At 37.8% G+C, this 23,954-nt stretch overlaps 1 protein-coding gene, 1 long non-coding RNA gene and 2 pseudogenes across 2 annotated transcripts; 3 read left to right on the top strand and 1 right to left on the bottom strand.

Annotated features, from left to right (window-relative positions):
• The first annotated feature begins 3,625 nt into the window (after positions 1-3,625).
• Positions 3,626-7,298, top strand: LOC115227728 (annotated as a pseudogene).
• A 6,634-nt stretch (positions 7,299-13,932) lies between these two features.
• On the top strand, positions 13,933-14,392 carry LOC115227765. Its single transcript, XR_003883154.1, has 3 exons — positions 13,933-14,067; positions 14,131-14,234; positions 14,266-14,392. It is a non-coding gene; the product is annotated as an uncharacterized LOC115227765 (long non-coding RNA).
• Positions 14,393-18,534: 4,142 nt separating this feature from the next.
• Positions 18,535-20,375, top strand: LOC115227729 (ATP-dependent RNA helicase abstrakt-like). Its single transcript, XM_029798472.2, has 3 exons — positions 18,535-18,933; positions 19,211-19,357; positions 19,506-20,375. Exons 1-3 carry the CDS (start codon positions 18,535-18,537, stop codon positions 20,364-20,366), a joined length of 1,407 nt encoding a protein of 468 aa, XP_029654332.1. The 3' UTR covers positions 20,367-20,375.
• Positions 20,376-21,046: 671 nt separating this feature from the next.
• On the bottom strand, positions 21,047-23,523 carry LOC115227730 (annotated as a pseudogene).
• Positions 23,524-23,954: the final 431 nt, after the last annotated feature.

The following is a 23,954-nucleotide window of genomic DNA, read 5'->3' on the forward strand; positions in this document are numbered from 1 at the left end:
AGATCATTTTGAACTACAAAACAAGCAGATAAATGAAATAGTAGCTCTCGTGAGGGGGGATCTAAGTAATCAACAACGAATAAGTCTTGGTGCTTTGGTTGTTATTGACGTACATGCTCGTGATGTAGTGAAATTTCTTCTTGATGAAGGTTCTATAAGTGAAAATCAAACTTTTGTAGAAACCTGTTCAGAAAACGATTTTAATTGGCTGTCTCAGTTAAGATACTATTGGGAAGACAGTGACTGCAAAGTAAGGCTAATTAACGCTACTGTAAATTACTGTTATGAATATTTGGGGAATTCTAGCAGGTTTATTAGTTCTAAAAACATGTCAGGCTAGTTATTACGCCTCTCACTGATCGCTGTTACCGTACACTCATTGGGGCTTTTCACTTAAATTTGAACGGCGCTCCAGAAGGACCGGCCGGGACAGGAAAGACAGAAACCACCAAAGATCTTGCCAAAGCCATTGCTGTTCAATGTGTTGTATTTAACTGTTCTGATGGACTTGATTATTTGGCAATGGGGAAGGTTTGCATAATTAAGACCTACATGTTCTCATAGTTTTTTAAAGGATTAGCCACCACCGGGGCATGGTCTTGTTTTGACGAGTTCAACAGAATCGAGTTAGAAGTCTTATCTGTGATAGCACAGCAGGTTTTAATACCTAATAAAGTACTGTCAACAGATTCTGTCAATTATCCGTGCAGTGCAAACAAAGCAAACAACGTTTAATTTCGAAGGGACAGATATCAGCCTAAATCCTCAGTGTTACATCTGCATTACAATGAATCCTGGATATGCCGGCCGGTCAGAGTTACCAGACAATCTAAAAGTTTGTTATCGATATTTAAAACATTTAGGTTCTTTTTAGACCAGTGGCTATGATGGTCCCAGACTACGCAATGATAGGAGAAATAATGTTATATTCGTTTGGTTTCTTCAACGCCAGGGAACTGGCTGTTAAGATTGTAATGACATATCGACTTTGTTCTGAGCAACTCTCGTCGCAATTCCATTACGATTATGGAATGAGGGCTGTCAAAGCAGTGTTAGTTGCTGCAGGAAATCTGAAACTCGCATTTCCTGATCAAGATGAAAACATTATAGTTATAAAATTAATCTCACATTTAGCTCCTTCGTTCAATTATTGATGTCAACTTGCCAAAATTTTTGTCTCATGACGTCCCTCTATTCCAGGGAATTGTTTCCGACCTTTTCCCAGGAGTACAACTCCCGAAAGCAGACTACACCCATTTGATTAGTGCAATATCCCAAGTTTCTGAGAAAAAAAATTTGCAAGTAACAGAGTATTTTGTGTCCAAACTGATTCAAATGTATGAAATGCTGTTAGTAAGACATGGGTGGGTTTTTTGAGTCTAAAATAGTTTTATGCTTGTGGGGGAGTCATACGGAGCCAAAACCTCTGTTATCCACACACTTTCTGATTCTCTGACACTTTTAAGCAAAACTGATAGTAACTACAAGCCTGTGGTATCCAAGACGGTAAATCCCAAAGCTGTGTCTATCGGTCAATTATTTGGCCAATTTGATATCGTTTCTCACGAGGTAATATTAGCCGATTAGCAACCTAATAGTGGACAGATGGAATTGTGGCCAATACATTCAGGGAATTTGCCTCAACTGATTCGAGTGACAAAAAATGGGTAATTTTTGATGGCCCTGTGGATACTCTGTGGATCGAAAGTATGAACACTGTTTTAGACGATAACAAAAAACTATGTCTAATGAGTGGGGAGATTATTCAACTTACGAATAACATGAGTCTCATATTCGAAACGGCCGATCTTTCACAAGCTTCAGTACATAAACATATTTCTTTTTTAAGCCAGCCACAGTCAGTAGATGTGGAATGATTTACATGGAGCCAGCAAATCTTGGTTGGAAGACACTACTAAACTCTTGGCTTGAAACACTCCCAGAAAAGTTGAAGAATGAGAGTCAATATATTTTTGATTTGTTTGATTGGCTAGTCGACCCAATGCTAAATTTAGTCAATAAACAGCTTAAAGTTCACAACCAAATGAGATATGATATTTTAGAGTTATACGCCATCTAATTCGATCGGATTGGTTCATTCTCTAATGATTTGGATCGACATGCTTTTGAAAGAACCCCTCGCTACTCAAAATGTGGAACAAAGACACTGCAAAATATGGATTACTGTATTCTAATATTATCTAACTTAGTCGGCCTTCATGTTCGGGCTAGTTTGGTCACTTGGAGCTTTGGTAGACGAAAACGGAAGAATAAAGTTTGATAGTTTATTGAGAGATTTAATTAAAAATGAAATGCCTAAAAAGATCGGGAAATTTGACCTCCCTTTTCCCGAAAAACTTACTGTTTACGACTATTTTTACGATGTAAATTCATTTCAAACTACAGATAATAGTTCAAAGCACGTGGGTCGTGGAAAAATTGGAATGAACTCATCGTGGGAGCATCGATCCCCGTTGATAAGAAATTGAGTGAGATCATTGTTCCTACAGTCGATACAGCGCGATACAAATACTTACTGTCTGTTTCCATAGAGAACCAGAGGTTATTTTTGAAAGTATATTTTAGACCAATTCTTTTCTGCGGCCCCACTGGCACCGGAAAAAGCTCATATGTTCAATCAAAACTTTTAAATGAACTAGAAGATGATAAATATTCAGCGTATTTCCTAAACTTTTCAGCACAAACAAGTGCAAATCAAACTCAAGTTTGCTATTTTTATATTAATTTAGAATATTGTCATGTCAAAATTGGAAAGACGACGGCGGGGAGTTTATGGACCACATATTGGAAAGAAAGCTGTCATCTTTATTGATGACCTAAACATTCCAGCAAAGGAGAAGTTTGGCGCTCAACCACCAATCGAGTTACTTAGACAGGTCATTGATCATAAAACATGGTATGATTACTTTTTTAAAATATATATAGGTATGACCTCAAGGACACTAGTAAGTTGACAATTCAAGACGTCCAGTTTGTCTCTGCTATGTGTCCTCCTGGCGGGGGAAGAAATTTTGTTACAGAACGATTATTAAGACATTTTACTCTTGTCGGAATAACGCCATTTGACGACAGTTCCCTCACAAAAATATTCTCGACAATAATGACAATTTTCTTTAAGGTTTAGTCTCAACTTTATTTGTAGAAAGAGGAATTTTCTTCTGATTATATTCAACTTGGGAAAAGTATTGTCGAGGCCTCTCTGAGAGTGTACAACGAAGCTATAACATATCTCTTGCCTACTCCCAGCAAATCTCATTATATATTTAATCTTCGGGATTTTTCAAGAGTTATAAGCGGATGCTGTCTTATAAATAAGAAGAAAGTTGAAGGAAAAAGAACACTAATAAGACTTTGGGTGCATGAAACCATGCGCGTTTTTTATGATCGGCTGACAGACAAAAGTGACATGAGTTGGTTATTTAAGTATTTTTGTGCTTTAAATGATTTTAGTCTTTTGAAATCAATTGTTAAAGAGTCTTTTAATGAACGGTTTGAAGGACTCTTTGAGGTTCTGATGAAAGAAAATCAACAACAAGTGCAATTCCCACATTTACTAGTTTAGTGCATGGAAGAAGATTTAAGCAATTTATTTTTCTGTGATTACATGAATCCCGATTTGGAGATCAATCAACGATGCTACGAAGAATCGCGGTCAATAGAGAAAATGTATTCAGTTGTGGAGACATATTTGAATGAGTACAACAGCACTCACAAAACACAGATGAACATTGTTTTATTTAGGTAAGTTTTTTAATTTGACAGTAAAGATATGTTTTGGAGCACTTGTCAAGAATTTGTCGTATCTTAAGAACTCCAAGTGGAAACTGCATGCTTGTTGGAGTCGGGGGATCAGGAAGACAGTCTCTGACACGATTGGCAGCTTATATTGCAGACTATGCTGTTTTTCAGCCTGAAATTGTTAGAGGATATGGAATCAATGAATGGCGTGAAGATTTGAAAGTGAATTCAATTTAAACTCATTTTAGGTTATTTTGAAAAAAACTGGCGTTGATGGGCTCCCCGTAGTGTTTCTTGTTTCTGACAACCAAATAAAAATGGAATCATTTTTGGAAGACATAGATCTACTACTTAATACAACAGAAGTTCCTAATTTATTCACGATTGAAGAAAAAGTGGAAATCATAGAAGTCTATAAAAATCTTGAATCTTAGGCAATGAGAAGTCTTTTGCAGGCTAGTAAGGTGGATGGATTAACACCATTGACTTTATTTAATTATTTCGTTGGGAGGTGTAGGGAAAATCTCCACATTGTGCTGGCATTCAGTCCAATTGGGGATGCATTCAGAATGCGGATTCGACAATTTCCATCTCTTATAAATTGCTGCACCATCGACTGGTTCCAAGTTGGTCATTAAATGTATCTAATGCTCTAGGCATGGCCAGAAGAAGCTTTGGAACGCGTGGCGGTAAAATATCTTAATTCAATCGAGTCACTTCAAGTTGATAAGAGCAAATTCGTCACTGCATGTAAAAGCATGGACAGTGTAGCCAGGGAAATGTCCCAAAAGTCGGGTTTTTTGTGAATAATTCAGATTTTATTTGGAAACCAACCGCATAACATACGTGACTCCCACCAGTTATTTGGAATTACTGACTAACTTCACTCATTTGTTTCAAGTTAAGAAAACAGAAATTCTCAAAGCAAAAAACAGATACATAAACGGGCTAGATAAAATCAAATTTGCATCTGATCAAGTCAATTTTATTCTGATATTGTTAGATTGAAGTCATGCAGAAGGAATTAGAGGAGCTAAAACCGAAATTAATAGAGGCTTCTACTGAAACAGTGCAAGTGCTGGAGAAAATAGAAAAGGAGTCCGAAGAAGTTGAAGAATTCAGCAAAAATGTGCGCAAAGACGAGGCTGCAGCAAACGAGAAGGCCCAATCCGCGCAATCGTTGAAGGACGAATGTGAAGCAGATTTAGCCGAAGCAATCCCTGCCTTAGAAGCTGCTATCAATGCCTTAGACACACTCAAAGTAATTTTTGAAAAAAGACTTTAGCCTCTGATATCGTCATTGTCAAAAATTTTATTAATCCTCCTTCAGGAGTTAAGCTTGTTATGGAAGTCGTCTGTGTAATGAAGGGAATAAAACCGGACCGGGTGAACGATCCAGCCGGAACTGGACGAAAAGTAACAAAGCATCTAAATAGTTTCTAGATATTAGATTACTGGGGTCCTTCAAAGAAAATTCTCGGAGATATGACGTTTCTTCAACAGTTGAAGGAATACGACAAAGACAACATACCGGTACAGATTTCCTAGCTAATTTCCAGGCTTCGATAATGGCGGTCGTGCGCAACGAATATATGAAAAATCCCGATTTCGATCCTTCCAAAGTCGCGAAAGCGTCATCTGCAGCTGAGGGACTATGCAAGTGGATTCTTGCTATAGAAATATACGATCGAGTGGCCAAAGTCGTTGCCCCCAAGAAGGCTGCCCTAAAAATTGCTGAAGAAGAGCTAGAAAGCACAATGACAAATTTGAAAATCAAACAAAAGGAATTAAAGGATGTCGAAGATCGCTTGGCTAGTCTCAAAATGAATTTAGAAGAAGCCCAAAATAAGAAAGAAAATCTTGAAAATCAGGCAGCAAGCAAAATAATCACGTTTTAGGTAGACTTGTGCGGGAAAAAACTGGTCAGAGCGGAAAAACTTATTGGAAGTCTTGGCGGAGAAAAAGAAAGGTGGAATAAAGAGGCTGCAAACCTCCAAAACACCTTAAATAATCTTCCTGGTTGTGTCGAAAAAATAATTCTTTTTTCTAGGAAATATCCTCATATCTGCCGGATTTATATCGTACTTGGGCCCGTTTACTTATTTATATCGAGATAAATGCACGAGTGAATGGACCGAATTGTGCAAAAATTTGGAAATTCCATGCTCGTACCGATTTTCGTTGTCGGAAACATTGGGGGAACCAATTAAAATACAATCTTGGAATATTAACGGTCTTCCACGTGACCAATTTTCGACCGACAATGGAATTATCGTGGCCAACGGGCAGAGATGGTGATGAATTTCCAAAATACTTTTTAGGCCGTTGATGATAGATCCTCAGAACCAGTCGAATAGCTGGATTAAGAATATGGAGAAAAATAACTCACTGGCTGTAGTGAAATTAACTGATAGTGACTACATGCGAACTGTAGAAAACTCTATCCAGTTTGGGAACCCTGTCCTCATTGAGAATGTGGGGGAAGAGCTCGAAACATCGCTCGAGCCAATACTTTTGAAGCAAATCTTTAAATCCGGTTGAATCACAACATTACTGATATATAAACAGGAGGAGTCGAAATGATTAGTTTGGGAGATTCCGTGATTGAATACAGCAAAGATTTTAGACTTTATATCACAACAAAACTTCGGAACCCTCACTATCTTCCGGAGATTGCCACGAAGGTCTCAATAATAAATTTTATGATCACACCGGATGGGCTGGAAGATCAGCTACTCGGAATTGTGGTGGCTAAAGAAAGGTCTTTCTATGGGAAACTATTTTTAGACCAGAACTGGAACAAGAAAGACAAAATTTAATTATAACAACTGCTCAAAATGCAAAACAGCTCAAGGAAATCGAAGATAAGATACTTTACACATTGGAAAACTCTGAAGGAAACATTTTGGAGGACGAGACCGCGATCGAAATTTTAGACTCTTCAAAGCAACTCTCAAATGAAATTTCCAAGAAACAGAAGGTCTTTCTATTTTGAAATATTTTCTAAGGTTGCAGAAGAGACTCAAAAACGGATCAACGAAACAAGACTTTGCTATCAAATGGTTGCCAATCATTCTTCAGTGTTGTATTTCTCGATTTCTGACCTTTCCAATATTGACCCAATGTACCAGTACTCTCTCGCGTGGTTTATCAACTTATTTATAACGTCTATCCAAGACAGGTAGTTATGTTTTTTGCACAATTCTTATTAGCAATAAATCTAAACAAGTTGAGAAGCGAATTCGATACCTTTCCGATTACTTTACATACAACTTGTATTCAAATGTATGTCGCTCTTTGTTTGAGAAGGACAAGTTGTTGTTTTCGTTTATTCTCTGCCTCGGCATTCAAACGTAAAATAAAATTCTAAATTCAGTGCTAAAAAAATTATCAATTCAGAAAATGTCTTATTTATGCTCACTGGCGGCGTGGGATTGGAAAACACCGAGTCCAATCCACTTTCCTCGTGGCTATCAGACAAATCATGGGACGAAATTTGTCGGCTAAGTCAGTTGGAACCATTTACAGACTTAAAGTAATACGTAAAGTAGACGCTCCATTAGAAAATCGGTGGTTGAATCCGAGAATCTTTGGAGAGACGTGCATCAAGATCCTGTAAAGATAGACTACCCGTATCCATGGAATAAACTTAGCTCTTTTGACAAAATGACTATTTTGAGGTGTTTAAGACAGGATAAGGTTTTAATTGATTTGTAATTTATAGATTATTCCTGCAATTGTTTCCTACGTATCTGAAACATTGGGGACTAAGTTCACAAACCCGCCACCGTTTGATCTCCAAAAGAGTTTTTTGGATTCTTCAAACGAAACTCAATTGATTTTTGTGCTCTCCCCTGGAGCCGATCCCATGAATGCCTTGCTCAAATTTGCGGATGATAACGGCTTCAACGGAAAAAGAATGCAGGTCGTCTCCCTCGGGCAAGGACAAGGGCCTGTTGCCTTGAAAGCAATTAACGAAGCCCGAGAGAACGGATATTGGGTTTGTCTCCAAAACTGTCATCTCGCTACCTCCTGGATGAAGTCTTTGGAGAAAATATGCGATAATTTATCGACTTCCAAGTCGCACACTTCATTTCGGCTTTGGTTGACAAGTTATCCTTCAAATAATGTATTTATGGTGACATGGCATGAGTCTAGTTTCCTGTTTCTATACTTCAAAATGGAGTCAAGATGACCAACGAGCCCCCAACTGGGTTGCGACAGAATCTCTTAAAATCCTACACTAATGATCCAATTTCCGAGCCTGAATTTTTTGGTAAAATCCACGAAAATAAGAAGCACGTATTTGAATGTTTTCTTATTTTAGAAATGGTGGAAACTTATGTATTCGTTGTGCTTCTTTCATGCTTTGATTCAGGAGCGTAAGAAATTTGGTTCTTTAGGCTGGAACAACCCGTATGGCTTTAACGATTCGGATTTGAGAATATCAGTGCGTCAGTTGAAGGTGTGACTAGATTGACATATTCAGATGTTTATTACGGAATATGAAGATGTGCCTTACAGCGCCATAAAATATTTGACTGCGGAGTGTAACTATGGTGGAAGGGTGACGGACGAATGGGACAGAAGGACTCTTAGTGTTATCCTTGAAAGTTTTTACAATAATCAGGTTGCTTTTTTAGAAAATATATGTTAGGTCGTCGATAATAACAAATATCGTTTCTCTCCAAGTGGAGTATACTACCCACCACTAAAGAACTCTTATGAGGACTATATTGAGTTCATAAATGTATGATGGTTTATAAATGTCGAAGAATCTTCCAAATTCCCAATCTCCAGAGGTTTTTGGAATGCATGAAAATGTGGACATTTCTCGAGAACTTCAGGAGACTAAACAACTCTTTGACTCGGTCTTATTGGTCGTCGGTACAGGTAGTCGGGGAGGATCGGCTCAGTTGGATGAGAGTGTCAATCAGGTTGCCTCCGAAATCTTAGCCAAGGTTTGAATAAATATCTAAAAATAATCTTTTCAAGCTTCCTTCCAGTTTTGACATTGAACTGGCTAATATTAAATATCCCGTCGTCTATAATGAGAGTATGAACACAGTTCTTGTACAGGAAATGGTAAGATTTAATCGGTAGTGAGGCATATGCTGACTCTTTAGCTTAACTGCTCTAATTCGCTCAAATCTAACAGATCTCCAAAAGGCTGTAAAAGGATTAGTTCTACTCAATTCAGAGTTAGAGGAGATTGGAAATAGTCTTGTTTTTGGCAAAGTACCGTCAATTTGGAATAATAATTCGTATCCTTCTATGAAACCATTGGGGAGTTATATCAACGACTTGGTTGACAGATTGAATTTTCTACAGGTAATATTAACAAAAATATATTTATTATACGAGTTTGTGGTTTTGATAGTATTTGAAATTTCCTTATACTGGTATCTTTCGTTATTATTAGAAATGGTTCGATTTCGGGAAACCGAACACTTTTTGGCTTTCCGGATTTTATTTCACCCAGGCCTTTTTAACTGGAGTCATGCAGAATTATGCTCGGAAATATGTGATTCCGATTGATTTACTTACATTCGACTTTAAGGTTTGTCATTACATCACGACAAATAAGGTTATGACGCAATACACCTTGGACAGTTCAGCCGAAAACGGAGCCTATGTATATGGACTTTTCCTTGATGGAGGCCGATGGGACATTGACGAGTTAAATTTCAGTTTTTATTGAACTTAGAAACTGTTTGGTTGAGCAAAAACCAAAAATATTGTTTGAAGAACTGCCAATAATTTGGATAATTCCTAAAAAGAAGACTGATATGGCTGTAAATGATCAGAGGTTTTTATATTCATGTAAATGTGCTTAGATACGTCTGTCCGGTGTATAAAACACTTGAAAGACGTGGAACTCTATCAACCACAGGACATTCGACTAATTTCGTGATTTCTATGCTTCTTAATACGCAAAAGCAAGCCCAACATTGGATTAAGCGCGGAACAGCAATAATATGCCAGTTAAATGACTAATTTAATATTTAACAACTAACAATATTTGGGGCTATTTTACGTTATTTTATGACCAAAAGTGGTACATTGACATTTATCTAATAAACAAGGTGACAAAAGTGACATTGTTAGAATATTTAATAGATTTTTAAACTTTAAAATATAACTTAAATGAGGCTTGGTTGGACAATATAAAGATTTTTTTAAGAGTAATCATATTTTCTGTTTCATATTAATATACACTACAAATCATCACTATTCTCAATTCACTAGAGAACGTCATAATTTGATTAAAAAATAAAAAACCAATTAAGGACTCGCACTTATTAAATCTCTAGTAATTGAGTTTAAATTTCAAAAATTTCTGAATTTTTGCGAAATAATTATTGTTTCTTTTACTCGCTGAGACCACCTTTATTGATAAAAAAAAGAAACTAATTAACTAAATATTTCTTCTAAATAAGTCCAGAGCCATCGAAGTGAGCAGAGGATGCCACTCCACGCACCTCCTTCCCTTCTTCCTCCTCTTCTCCGGCACTGTAGACCTCCGAGAAAGTGCAGTTCAGCGCCACTTGCTGACTAAATGTCATGAAAGGCCTGAATAGGCGAGCATCAAACGAGACACTCTCCAGAGTCCTCTTAAGAACAGTTTACTCCATATAAGCCTGTAGAGATTTATCTACACCCAACTGTCTTAAGTACTGCTTGTGATATTTGGTGACCAGTCCATCCCATGTCATCACACACGGGATCCCCACCTCCACGATAACAATCTCCCCGGTGACCTTATCATTGATCACAATATCGGGTCTGTTGTGCTGGACAACAATCGAGGTGCGTATGGGGACATCCACTTTAATGCACACCCGCAAGTTCTCACACACCGATTGAACTCGATGGGTTCGCAACTTTCTGGACCGCTTCAAGCCATACTTATTGCAGAGCAGAAGATGGAGAGACCTCACCACCTCGTTATGCCTCCATGTGTAATCATGGTAAAGCATACTCCCGCACTTCGTGGCTAAATGGTCAACGGTCATTGCCTTACTCTTACAGTGGTTACACTGTTTCCGTTGACCATTAAAAAAGTTTCTATCCTGCAAATATGAGAACAACCCTTCTGATCGGGGAGAGTTATTCCCATATTTCAGCCACGTAGATGACGACGATACGTCAATGTGCGGGTTGTCCAGGCTGCTAAAGAGAGTCTTGTGAAGGACTTTTAAGTTGATCTTTTTAATTAAGGTTCCCTCTGTTGTTTGATCAATTCCTTCACATTAACTTGGGTAGCACCAAGACCATACTTAGCCGAAACGTACCTTTTATGGTCTCTAGGTGTGTACCACGCGCTTTTTCAGCAGTAAGGATGGCAGCCTTCCTTTGGGATACACTCGACCCACTCCACAAGGTGTCGTGCATCTTAGTGAGAATTTGCTTACTTAAGTGTACGATGTTACTCAGTCCACGTCCTAGCTGTCCGCGAGATAAGTATAATCTCTCCTTATTGCTTGCCAACACGTGGACGTGATTCTCTCGGAGTACTCTTCGGACAATAAGGTCCATTTCATCGTACCTACTCGGCTCGAATTCGATCAGGCCAACGTAGTAGTTTAGTGGAGGATCTCTGAAGACCGAGCGAACAGCTTAATGTCGTCTATGAACATGAGATGGTTGGTGCTAAAACACCCTCCTTCATGTTCGATCGACATTTGTTCGAATTGGGCAGTGAGGACTCTACTCAGCGGTTCTAGGCAGAGGACAAACAGACATACTGTCGCCCTGTAATATGCCCTCTCTAGCTTAACCTCGCCTATATCGCATTTGTTGTAATGTAGATGCACGTTTCACCCATCCATCACAGTTGCAACAAATTTGATAAACCACGAAGGCAACTTGAACCTTCGCAGACACTCAACGAGGTAGGCATGATCAACCGAGTCATATGCCCTCTTCACATCCACCCACATCGACACTAGTGATTTTCCGTGGGCTCTCGCGAGGAATTTGTTTATCAGTGCCTGGTCCTTAGCTCCCTGGCAATCCCGCCGGGTGTCTATACACCTTATCGACCCCATGTGTCTTCTAGTCAGAGAGACGGGTTACTGCTTCATCGAACTTCTTTCGGATGTCAGAGACACCACAAGACTCGATCATCAAGGGAGCATCGGGTTCACAAAACGGAAACGACCCACCCTTGCGAGGACGTGCTTTCCACATACTCCCCCATGTGTCAAGCATTTCGGCTTTTTGCTAGGTACCTTACTCGCTGAGTAATAATTAGTTAATATAATTTTAAATCATAATTAATTTACCACAAATATGCAGATAATTTATTTCAGATTTAATCAGGAAAAAATAATTTACTTTATATTAAATAGTTAACAATATTCCTGCAAAAAATGTCAAAATACAGGATCGGAAAGCATTAAACGAGATACACTTAGGAACAGTTTATTGAAAACATTAGTCTGAACTCTATTTCTGATAACTGTAAAGACAGGCATATAAAAATGGAATTTTTTGAACGCCAAACAATTTTTGAACATTTTTGACATTTTATATTTTTTAAAATGTAAGGAATGTTGAATGGATATTTTTTACTTATTTATTAATTCCTGGACTATCTATCATTTTGTTTTACATGATTATTTTAAAGAAAAAACCCAATTAATGCATTGAAAATTAACAAATTAATTCCGCAATTGTTTTGTCATCCTCAACTTATCTTAGAGACTTTTGTTGTAGGAAATGAATGACCTCACTAACATTAATCTCTTGAAAGTTTCCCATGACGCTGTTCCACTAACATGCTTTCAAAAGTTTTCTTTAGTACAATAGATTGAATATATGCTCTCGGAATTAAATCCATATTCAAAAAATCCATATATGACTTGTAGAACTTACAATTTTCTCTCAAATAGAAACAATATGAATAATTTTAGCTTTCATGTTGTATATTTGAGACAGCTTTTCAGCGAGGAGATCGTATTTATGAAGATTTTCTATTTTAACCATCTTCAGCATCTCCTGAAAGGTGATTCCAACCTCAACTAAAGTAATTTCACTTGTCATTTATTAAAAAAAATGTATCAGGCTTGTTATGTTGTACTTTGACATTTGTTATTAGGAGCTTATCGACTAGGATCTCAGCCTATATTTACGATACAGGTTTAAATAAAGACATCTCACCACCTCGTTGTGACGTCGTTGTAATTACTATTTAAAATCTTATTGCGTCTCTTTGTAAAATGATTGACTGTTTTTTGACAGATTTATCATTGTGTTTTACTTGATTAATTTAAAGAAAATCCCCGATTGAAGTACAAAAAATTACCAAATTAATGCTATTTGTCGAATTTTATTTACCGCAATTGTTTTACGAAGAAAATTAGATTGGAAATTTCCATATAATTAATTTCATTATAAATTTGCTCGAATTCCGAATAAATTAGAAATGGACGATTGCAAAAATGGGAAGATTGCTGCTCATCAAGAGACATGGGGACATAAATTGGACTTTTTGGTTTCGACAATGGGTCTTTCAATTGGTTATGGAAACGTATGGCGATTTCCGTATTTGTGTTACAAACACGGAGGAGGTAGAACAGACAAATTTCATTTTAGGGGCATTTTTAATTCCTTATTTTATATCAGTGATAATATCGGGAATACCATTATTGTACATTGAGAGTATTGTTGGACAGATGTCGAGAAGGTCGGCCCTTAAAGCCTGGACATTTACTCCGATTTTGAGTGGTGAGTAATAATTAGAACTGGGTTAGACATTTTTAGGAATTGGGTTAGCATGTTCTCTTGCAAATTTCTATCTCGGGACATTTTATATTGTTTTATTGGCATGGACAGCATATTATCTGTTTTCATCGTTCAGAAATCCACTTCCCTGGACATTTTGTGACCCTAACTGGGCGACTAACAGATGTCGTACAAATTTCACCAATGTTTTCAACTCATCACAATTTACAGATCCCGTGAACGAGTTCTTCAAGTAAGTCTAGTCTAACATCTAATTCTAATAGTAACAAAGTACTGCAAGTGTCGTCATCCATTACGGACATTAGCGGTTTGAATTGGCCTCTTGTGGGATGCATGATTTTTGCTTATTCACTTTGCTATTTGACTATTTTCAAGGGAATAAAAGTATCGGGAAAAGTATTAAATGGCCTAATTATGTCACAGATCATGTATGTAACAGCATTAACTCCATTTGTCCTGCTCTTTATTCTCCTCGGCCGCAGCGTCTCTCTGAGTGGTTCGATTGAAGGAATAAAATATTTTTTAAAACCTGATATTGGTAAACTGGCTTCTATTGAGGTCTAGAATTTGATGCAAAGTTTATATGCTAAATTTCATATAACTACCCTATTGGTGTTTTAGATATGGTCAGACGCTGGAACTCAAATTTTCTTTTCTTATACCTTAGCTTGTGGTGCCCTGACTGCACTGGGGTCTCACAACAAACCAAACCACAATACCTATCGGTATTTACCACAAATTTCAAAATCTAATTAGAGATGTATATGGCTATTCTTGCATGAATTCGTTCTGCAGTATTATATCTGGATTTGTTATATTTCCTGTACTTGGGTTCATGGCAAAGCGTCAACACGTCCCAATTGATGCTGTTGCCGACTCTGGTTTAAGATTATATTAACAAATTAAAGGTCCTGGACTAGCCTTCGTGGCATATCCTAGAGCATTGGCTGAACTTCCTGTGCCCAACGCTTGGGCAATATTATTTTTCCTTTCCTTAATTTTGTTAGGAATTGATAGCGAAGTGACCACAATTTGATTACTTTTTCAGTTCGTCACATTGGAGGCTTCAGTTTTGGCAATCGAGGATGTGATTGAAGGACGTTTAAATATAAAATATCGAAAAGAAGTCATCACATTTTTGCTCTGTTTTGTTTCTTTCCTTATAAGCCTATCCATGGTCACCGACGTATGGCTTTGCATAATAAAATCCAGGGCGGAATTTATGTTTTTGAAATTTTTAATTACTTCCCGGTCAGTAAAATGGTTGTCTTTGTGGGACTGTTGGAAGGAGTGAACATTGTTTTCGTATACGGTAAATGTGCCTTTCTTGACTCCTGGACAGGATTTAACCGACTGGCTGAAGATATGAAAGTTTTAAATATGAAAGTCCCGGGACCAATATTCAAATGGATTATCATCGTTTTGACCCCAATTTATACTTTGGTGATCATAAATTAATTAATATTTTAGATAATTTTTATTTTGAGTTCAATAACATCCGATGACATTGTGTACGGAAATTACAAATTCCCGGCCTGGTCCATTGGTGTCGGGTGGATACTTTCTGGTTCTATCGCACTTCCCATTGTTGTATATCCCATTTACCACATGTTCCAATATAAAGAAAAGACACTCATTCAGGTAGTGATGCCCAGAGTTGAATATATTAGAAATTTAAAACCTTGTTTGAATGTACGAGTATTCTTCCCGAAGAACTTGTGGGACAAATAAATAAATCATCACAAATTAAATTATCTTCCTTATAAAGCTTATCCGCTATTTACTAATCTTGACTCTTTTGTTTAACTAACTCTCTTTCTTTTGGTTTTTATTTGGATCTCAAAGTCATTTCAGTTTAGAAAACAAAGTTAAAAGAGTATTATCTATTTAATTGCTAGAATTCAAAATCAAGTTATAATTTTAGTTAGAACAAGGAAACCCAAAAATCAAGATTCCAAAAAATTTAAAACCCATTCTCGAGCAGAATAATAATTTAGTAGCAAAAAATCTTTATCGTAAAATTTTATTTACAATTCTCTTGAATTTGCCAATCCTCAGATTTGCTAATTTCTAAAGAAATTTTCTAATTTTAATAAAATTTTGCCACCATTTTTTAGTCTTTAAAAAATTATTGAAAATTAAAACAATATTTTACTACTATGCCTCTCCCTGATTTTACTGGTCAATACAAGACTTACCATCGAACAAAAAGTGCAAATCTTGCGTTGTAGGGATGACAACAACTTATTAAAGTATTGCCGATGACTTTTCCCTTTTGTCTAAATTGAACATTCGCGCAAGGACAGTTAACGTTATTTTAAAGAAGTCGTAAGTCAATTCTGGAACAATTTAAAATAAAACCTCCTCTCCTTCGCTAGCCACGATTGTTAAACAAGAACTGGGTTTGTACGATCTGAATTGTTTTACTCTTCGCCGGCTTGAGGACTATCTCGCTAAATCAGAGCTGTCCACTAGCCATTCTTCCAATCAGGCGCCTGCGCCGGCAAACGATGATGACTACCTTTGCAGAAAGGTGAATAGTAAACTTTTGGATGGCGATGTTCGCGGTGCTGTCAGGCTTGTCGCTTCAACAAGTTCTCTTTTGTCTTCTACCGTCTTGAATTCTCTCAAGGACAAACATCCCCCTCAGCCCAACGACTTCAGACCTCAGCCGTCCCCTGGCTCCCTTGCTTTCAATCCTCTCGTTGCTACGGAAGCTGTCGTGCTGAAAGCCCTAAGGAGTTTTTCTTCAGGCAGCAGCAGGGGGGGTAGATGGCTTGAGACCCGGTCATCTAAAAGACTTGACTTCTTCTATGACCGCATAAGCTGGACGGAAACTATTACGCTCAATTACCAATCTCTGCAACCGTTTTATCTCCGGTTCGCTTCCTGATTTTGCTCGCGGTATCTTTTTTTCTGCAAACTTTACTGTCCTCGGGAAGAAGGACAACGGCGTAAGACCCTTCGCTGTGGGAAATGTTTTCCGGAGGCTCTCCGCTAAGCTTCTCTGTCATGCCATTGTCCCTTTTCTGCCCGCTCAACTTGGTGTCGGCGTTTCCAATGATTCCATTCGTGAGCTGTTAGAATCTTCCGAGGAGTTTATCATGGTCAAACTGGACGTATTTAATGCTTTTAACTCCATCAGACAGGATCACTTACTGGAGCGGTGCCTCGAAATGACTCCTTTCGCATATCCCCTCGTAAATCCCGCTTACGCATCCCTAAGCATACTTATTTTTTGACGACGTTCCTATCACCTCGTCTACTGAGGTCCAGCAAGGCGATCCTCTGGGTCCTGTGCTTTTTGCCCTAGGCGTTAATAGCATTGGCGATTCTGACCGATCCCCTGTAAACATTTGGTACCTGGACGATGCAACTATTTGTGGTCCTCCCGAAGTGGTTTTTGATGACCTCCGGATTATTCTTCCGTCCCTCTCGGCCATTGCCCTATCCGTTAATGCAAATAAATCCGAAATAGTAAATATCCACCTTCATTAAAGTTTATTCTCTGCTGCCTTTTCCATTTGCCGCAATATTCTTCCAGACGTTCGTATTACCGAAAAGTCAAAAATCCCTTATATGGGATTCTATTTGCTGTGACACATTTTCCAACGGGAACCTAGCCATGTCGGCCGTCGACCCAGGTTTTGCTTCCAATCGCGCTGAAGATCTCAAAATCCAGAAGTACGGTCACCTCTCTAGTTTTGTTTTCACGCTCAAGTCGCCTTGTTTCCTACGTGGTTTGGGGAAGAAGAATCTCCAAAAGAAGGGACGACCCGAGAGAGTCCTTTTGGATTCTTCAACGCTTCTCCATTGCCGTAATCCGCGGCAACTGTTTCGCAATCCGTGAGGGCGTCCTAAACTGGGTAGTCTTTAACAATCTTTCTCCTTTTCTAATTAAAGTAATTTAGTTTCCAAAAAAAATTTATCCAGAGTATTGTGAACAATCGATTAATGTCAATATCACTGGGGTTTCAAAATTACGAGTGAAAAAATCATGAATTTAAACACACAAAAGTGGAAAATTATGTCTGGAAATCCCAACAGTGTTTAAATGATAATAAAATATGCTTTTCCCTGTTCACAATAAACTTTGGTGAACTCAAATATTTTACCATAAAGAAATAGTTGAAATAAACCTAGTTTGATATTTGATTAATTAACATAAAAAAATCAAAACAACGATTTATGAAACATTTTTTAAACGTTATTGCCAGAAAAGGCCTCTCCTGAGCAGAATTTCGTCCTTTCTTAGAGCCCGTGGGTCTCGACAGCAGAAACTCGAAATATCCCGACGGAATGATATTTTTTTCCATTTCAGAAGAGAAAACCCCTTGTAAATCACCTGTGTAGAATCCTTTAACAATCTAGTAAAAACCATCTTATTTTTGTTTTTAATCGCTAAAATTTCCAATTCAAAAAAATTAAATATCATCACGTGGAGGGGGAGGTGGGCCACACGGTTGGAGCATTCTCTGAAGCATGCTAAACCTGACCCGCGATTTGCTCTCGTTTTCGGCAATCGACATGTAACTGAGCAAATCAAAGTGACCCATGTAGGAGGCATAACTATCTCGGTGATGATTTGTAACGAATTCCCACTAATTCACTTATGACTTTAATTTATACTTTATTCATATCAGAATGGCCTGTCCCCACATATTTTGACTGTAAATGTTCCAATCTAGTATTAATATTGTAGCGGTCGCCCATCACAAAAAGACACCAGAATATATTTGTTCAAAATTTATTATAAATATTTAATTAATATATAATCTATTTTACTTAAATTTGAAAAATTTAAACCATTGTCTGTGTCCCGTTGTCTATGACTCCGCGGATTTCAAATCCAAGAAGAACAATAGGAAAGGACTCCGAAAAAGAGGCACATATTTCATCTTTATATCCTCTGTCTAGGAAGATACAAAGATTGCTTTTTAATTTTTATTTACTTATTTAAATATAATATTTTAAAAATATGTTTAAAATATTTTATTTTGTTGTGTGACCACCTTGAACTCGGAAATGTCAGAAAGCAGCGACTCGTCCGACAGCCCGTACATTCCAATAGCAGAAAGAAAAAAACGAAAATGGGAAGAATCCTTAAAAATTGTTGGTTCAATTCGCAATAATAACAAATCTCCCGAGCCAAAGAAAATTGTTGAAGAAACCTCTCAGGAATCCAAAAAAGAAGAAAAGTCCCTTTTTCAAGTTCATATGGAAAAAAGCAGCGGAGAACCAAAAGTCGACGATATTCAGACCATTCTCCGCAACGAAGACGAACTTTTAGCTTCCATTGCCGAAAGTCGTCCTCTCGTGGGAGTTGGTGAGCTGGCAAAAGGCATTCACTACTCCAAGCCACTCAAAACCTCCTGGCGGGCCCCTTCATTTGTCTCCAAAATGAGACCCAACCGTCACCGATTGGTCAGAAATCGTCATAAAATAGTCGTCGATGGCGATTCTGTGCCAATTCCACTCAAAACATTCAAATCCATGCGATTTCCTCGTCTGCTGATTGAAGCACTGCGGAAAAACGGAATTGAGAAACCGACTGCTATTCAACTGCAGGGACTCCCAGTCGCCCTTTCCGGGAGAGACATGATTGGTGATTCCCTTATTCCTCATTTTAGGCATTTCCTACACGGGTAGTGGAAAGACGCTCGTATTTGTGTTGCCTCTGCTTATGTTCTGTCTACAACAGGAGATTAACCTTCCATTTGGGGCGAGAGAAGGACCATATGGACTGATTCTCTGTCCTTCCAGGGAATTGGCCAGACAAATCTGCGACATTTGTCAGTCATATGAACATAGTTTGCGCAAGAAATTTCCAGCTTTGAGAATATGTTTGGTGATTGGAGGACAGTCAGTGAGGGATCAGGTCGATCTGCTCAAACGAGGAGTGCATATAGTCGTGGCTACTCCCGGCAGACTGATGGACATGCTCAATAAGAAGTTGATGACCCTCGACGTGTGCAGGTATTCGTGGAGTAGTCTAGTGGAGATATCTCGTGCTGGATGAGGCTGATAGGATGGTGGATATGGGATTTGATGAGGACGTCCGCAATATTTTGTCATATTTCAAGGCACAGAGACAGACTCTTTTATTCTCGGCCACAATGCCACTTAAAGTTAAGAATTTTGCTCGGACTGCACTGGTTTGTCCAATCACGGTGAATGTGGGGAGGGCGGGGGCTACCACTCTCAATGTGACACAACACATTGAAATGGTCGAGTTTGATGAAAGATTGGATGCCCTTATTCGAGTGTTGCAGGAGACTGCTCCACCTGTCCTTATATTTTCTGAGAAAAAACAAGACGTGGATTTTATCACCGAATATCTACTTTCCCATGGAATCACGACTGTTTCTATTCACGGAAGTATGGACGCGGAGGACCGACATTCCGCGATAGACAAATTCCGCCGTGGAGGGAAGGACGTTCTTGTAGCGACGGACGTGGCATCGAAAGGACTCGACTTCTCCAATGTTCAGCACGTGATCAATTTTGACATGCCAGCAGACATTGAGAATTACATTCACCGAATAGGCCGAACTGGACGAGTGGCAGGTTGTCAGGGATTGGCCACCACGTTCGTTACCAAATCCACGGATCATATTGTCTTGTTGGATATAAAAATGCTGCTTCTCGAGTCTAACCAGAAGATCCCCGCCTTTCTGCGAGAAATACACCCGGACAATTACAATTTAGACTTGAAGGACGATCATGTTGGGTGCAAGTACTGTGTCGCCTTGGGACATCGTATTTCCGAGTGTCCCAAATTGGCTTCTCTTAGAAACAAAGAAGCATTTGATATCACAGAAGCCGGTGTTTCGGGTACTGGTGCGGGTGGCTGGTAGATTTACAATTATTTTTGAGGCAAAATATTTAATTAGTTTTATGATAAAATGTTTCTTCTGAGAATTTGGAAGCTTAGTGTCATTTATTTTGTTGATGTATTTTTCTCAATCAATTATTTCGGAATTTTAAAAGTGTATTTTTAAGATAATGTTCTTACTCTATGATGAATTCCAAATCTTATTTGTTATCAATGGATAGATCGCAAATAAGAGATAAATATATTTAAGAGTAACAGCAAATAATCGCATTAAATCGAATATCGTGGCTACTCCCAAAAGGTGGATATTTCAATACGCATTTTGATTGTTTCCCAGCACAATAATTTCAAAATTGTGCTCCATAATAGGATTAGATGACAAAAAAATTTTAGGAGATATTACACCAAAAATCCTTTCCTACTTAGCCAACGTTTCTTGAAAATTATCTATATATTTTTCTAAAAATAAAAATTTTCTATGATAGACAAACAACAATTGAATGATTAGTTTACATGTCAATCGGTTTTATTTCTCGCTTTAATTTCTTCTTTTAATGTAGAGGCTTTTAAACTAATCTGTTATCAAAATCTAGAATTATTCACAACGTGAGTAGTTCCAATGTTTTATCGTATAGAACAGCGTCGTCGCTACTGTTAATTATACTTGTAATGAAAAATAACAAATTCATTGAACATGTTATATCACTGTCTCGACAAAATTTGAGTCCGAGCATTTATGAATGCTTGAATATCGTCATCGACTTCTTTGTCTCCCGTCAACGGGATGTCGGAATAGCTGATCCTTGGTTTATTTGCTTCATCTGTTGTAGCCTCACTGTTATAGAATGGCTGGATGGGAATGTTGTTGGCTTCATGAGAAACGTTTGTGTCTCCTGACGTATTTTCATTACTTTTTTCAATAGACTGCCGTTGCTATGAAATAAAACCGCAGGAATCACGTTTTCATAAAATTTGTGATTAAGTTGCCACCAATTATTAAAATTTTTGAGTAGCTTTATTTGAAGATTTTCCAATACAAGTTGTGTGTGCTCAGTCTCTTGTTTCAATGCCTTTAGTCCGGCCAAATTTTTGTTGTAGCTAGATTATTATTAAACTTTTGTACTTAGTGGTAATGCCGTGGAGTTCTTGACGAAGACTGTTTACTTTTATCATAGTCCCTGCTTCAATATTTCGATTGATTTGTTTTTTTAGTTCACCTACAAATAATCAAGTCATTTTAACATATTTCTTCTTTTTGTTTGAATACATTTGCTCCCAAATTTTTTGCTTTCCCGAAAAGTTCTCGTAGTGTATTTTGCTTCTCAGTAATTTGAGAGTAGTCATCTCCATCTTTTTTGTATATTTCAAAAATTTCTCTCTGTCCGTCTGACATTTCGTCCACTAAAGAATCTTACCAAACATTTTACTCAAAGTCTTTCTTTGCTTAACGAGCTGATGCTGATCTTGAATGTTTGTTGTTTCTTGATTTTCGATTATATTTGATAAACATTTATCGTTTTCAGGTTGCTTTGAATTGTTTGCTCGTTCCCTCTTCAACATTCCAACCAATATGCCTAGTCAATATAGGACTGAGTTTTACTAATTTCAGAGTCACGTTGCTTCACCAGATCTTTTAGAGCGTCATGTTCTGTGTCTGCAATGTATGAACTATCCCTGGAAATTTTCCAAGTTTCCTAAGAGATTATGAACATGAGAAACTTTCAATTTTAGAAAACATTTTTCAACTTCTTTGCCGTTGAGAAGAACATTGGGCTGGATTTGACAACCGTTGATCAAGTTCTCTACAAAGGTTCGACATCTTTATAAATCTTTAAAGATTTTTTCTACTTTTCATTGTCGATGGTGGCCTCTTGTGAAGTGTAAGATGAAAGTTTTGTCTTCAAGTTTTGAATTTCCATTTTGAGAGATTCAACCGTCTCCAAACCTTCAATTTCGTTGACCACGGGCATGTTTTGAATCAAAGCCACTCTTTGAGCAAATTTACACGTTGAAATGGACTCCTGCGAATAGTCAAGTCCTCTATACATGTATATTTTCTCGTTCGACAGAAATATTTGCAATCATTACAGTCTTGCAATTGCCGCCCAGACTGTCCTTCAAAACTGAAGTCAGCATGGAGTTTCGATATGGAATATGTTTAGAATTCCGGTTACTCAGGGCTAAAATAACCTAAAAATCAAGAACAATGACTTGAAACATGTTCGAGGTGATGGAGTGATTTGTTGATGTATTTAGCCTCCTTCAAAAGAACCCCACTCAACCTCGACTTGGAGACCCGTTCTGATCTGATCGTAAGCAATTGAATTGGTGTACCCTGCAAGGTCGACCAAATGAAACTTCGATTTAACGAATGAATTCTGACCGAGTTGATTGGAAGAAATGTGGATTGTAAATATACAGTGTGAACGAGTTGAGGCGTCGTTCATTGGGGTCTGTTGAATAATTGAGTCCCAACCTCTGCAATGGTCCGATTCGTGTCGCCAATGAAAAGTAAACTCAAAGCATCCTCCACAGACCTTGCTTGGTGGTAAGAAAGTCCTTTGAGATTGAATTGTCCATTTGTATCTTCCTGTAGAGTTATTTTACTTTTTTAGTTTAAAAAACACAACTTCAAGTCTTCAAGCCTTCGGGCTGACTCGTCGACCTGAAGTAAGTCGTAGCCAATTTCGTTATAAATCTCCATATAAGATATTTTTAAACTGAAATCACAATCAGGGTTCTACACAATTGATCAGTTCTTCATACTTTTTCCAATTCGCTAAAAAAAGCTGCGAGACAACGAGGAATGATTCCCCTATCTTCATATTTCTCCGATCCTCCAGTGATCGTGAATGTCTTACCACTTCCGGTCTACAATAAATATACAAACAGACCTGTCCATAGGCAAAAACTGTACAGTTATATCCTCGGATGACATTGGCGATGGATGGTTGGGTAATTTGTTCAAATAGTTCTTGTTGTGTAGAAAAACGGTCGAATATTTTGTTAAATCTACATTTTTTGGCGGAGATGAGACTTGAAAGAATAAATTTCTTTTTTATTGTTGACTGTTTCCTTGTCTTTGTGGAAGACATTGAGGGATATTTTTTCTTTTTCTCCGTTTGACGAATCGATGTGATACTGCAAGAAATTTGGGCGTGGACTAACATTTGAGTCATTTTTGGATGGTCGAATTCTGCAATAAATGTCGATAAATGCTTCCATCAGTTTTACTTACATGGAAACTAAACTTTGATATGCTGATTATTTTTAAAACTAGTTTTAAATACTATTTAACAGAATGATATTTACTTTATGCGGCATATTTATTTAATCTATTTATTAGCCTCCAAATTGCACATTATAATGGAAAATCAGGCACAAACAACAGTCGAAACTGACTAATTGAATGAACAAACCCTGGAATTATTTATGCTGATCCACCTCTAAAATCTTTATTACAAACTTCATTTGTGTTTGGAATGGTTTTGCTTAATGTGGGTTTCTTATTGATAATGTGATCAGTGGAAAGTAAGAGATCCTTTTTTACAACTGTGTCGTGCTTGACTAGGCCGTCCAAAAGTAATGCAATCGGTTCTATTTTTTACAT

Source organism: Octopus sinensis, unplaced genomic scaffold, assembly GCF_006345805.1.
Source record: "Octopus sinensis unplaced genomic scaffold, ASM634580v1 Contig07101, whole genome shotgun sequence".
Lineage (NCBI taxonomy): Eukaryota > Metazoa > Mollusca > Cephalopoda > Octopoda > Octopodidae > Octopus > Octopus sinensis.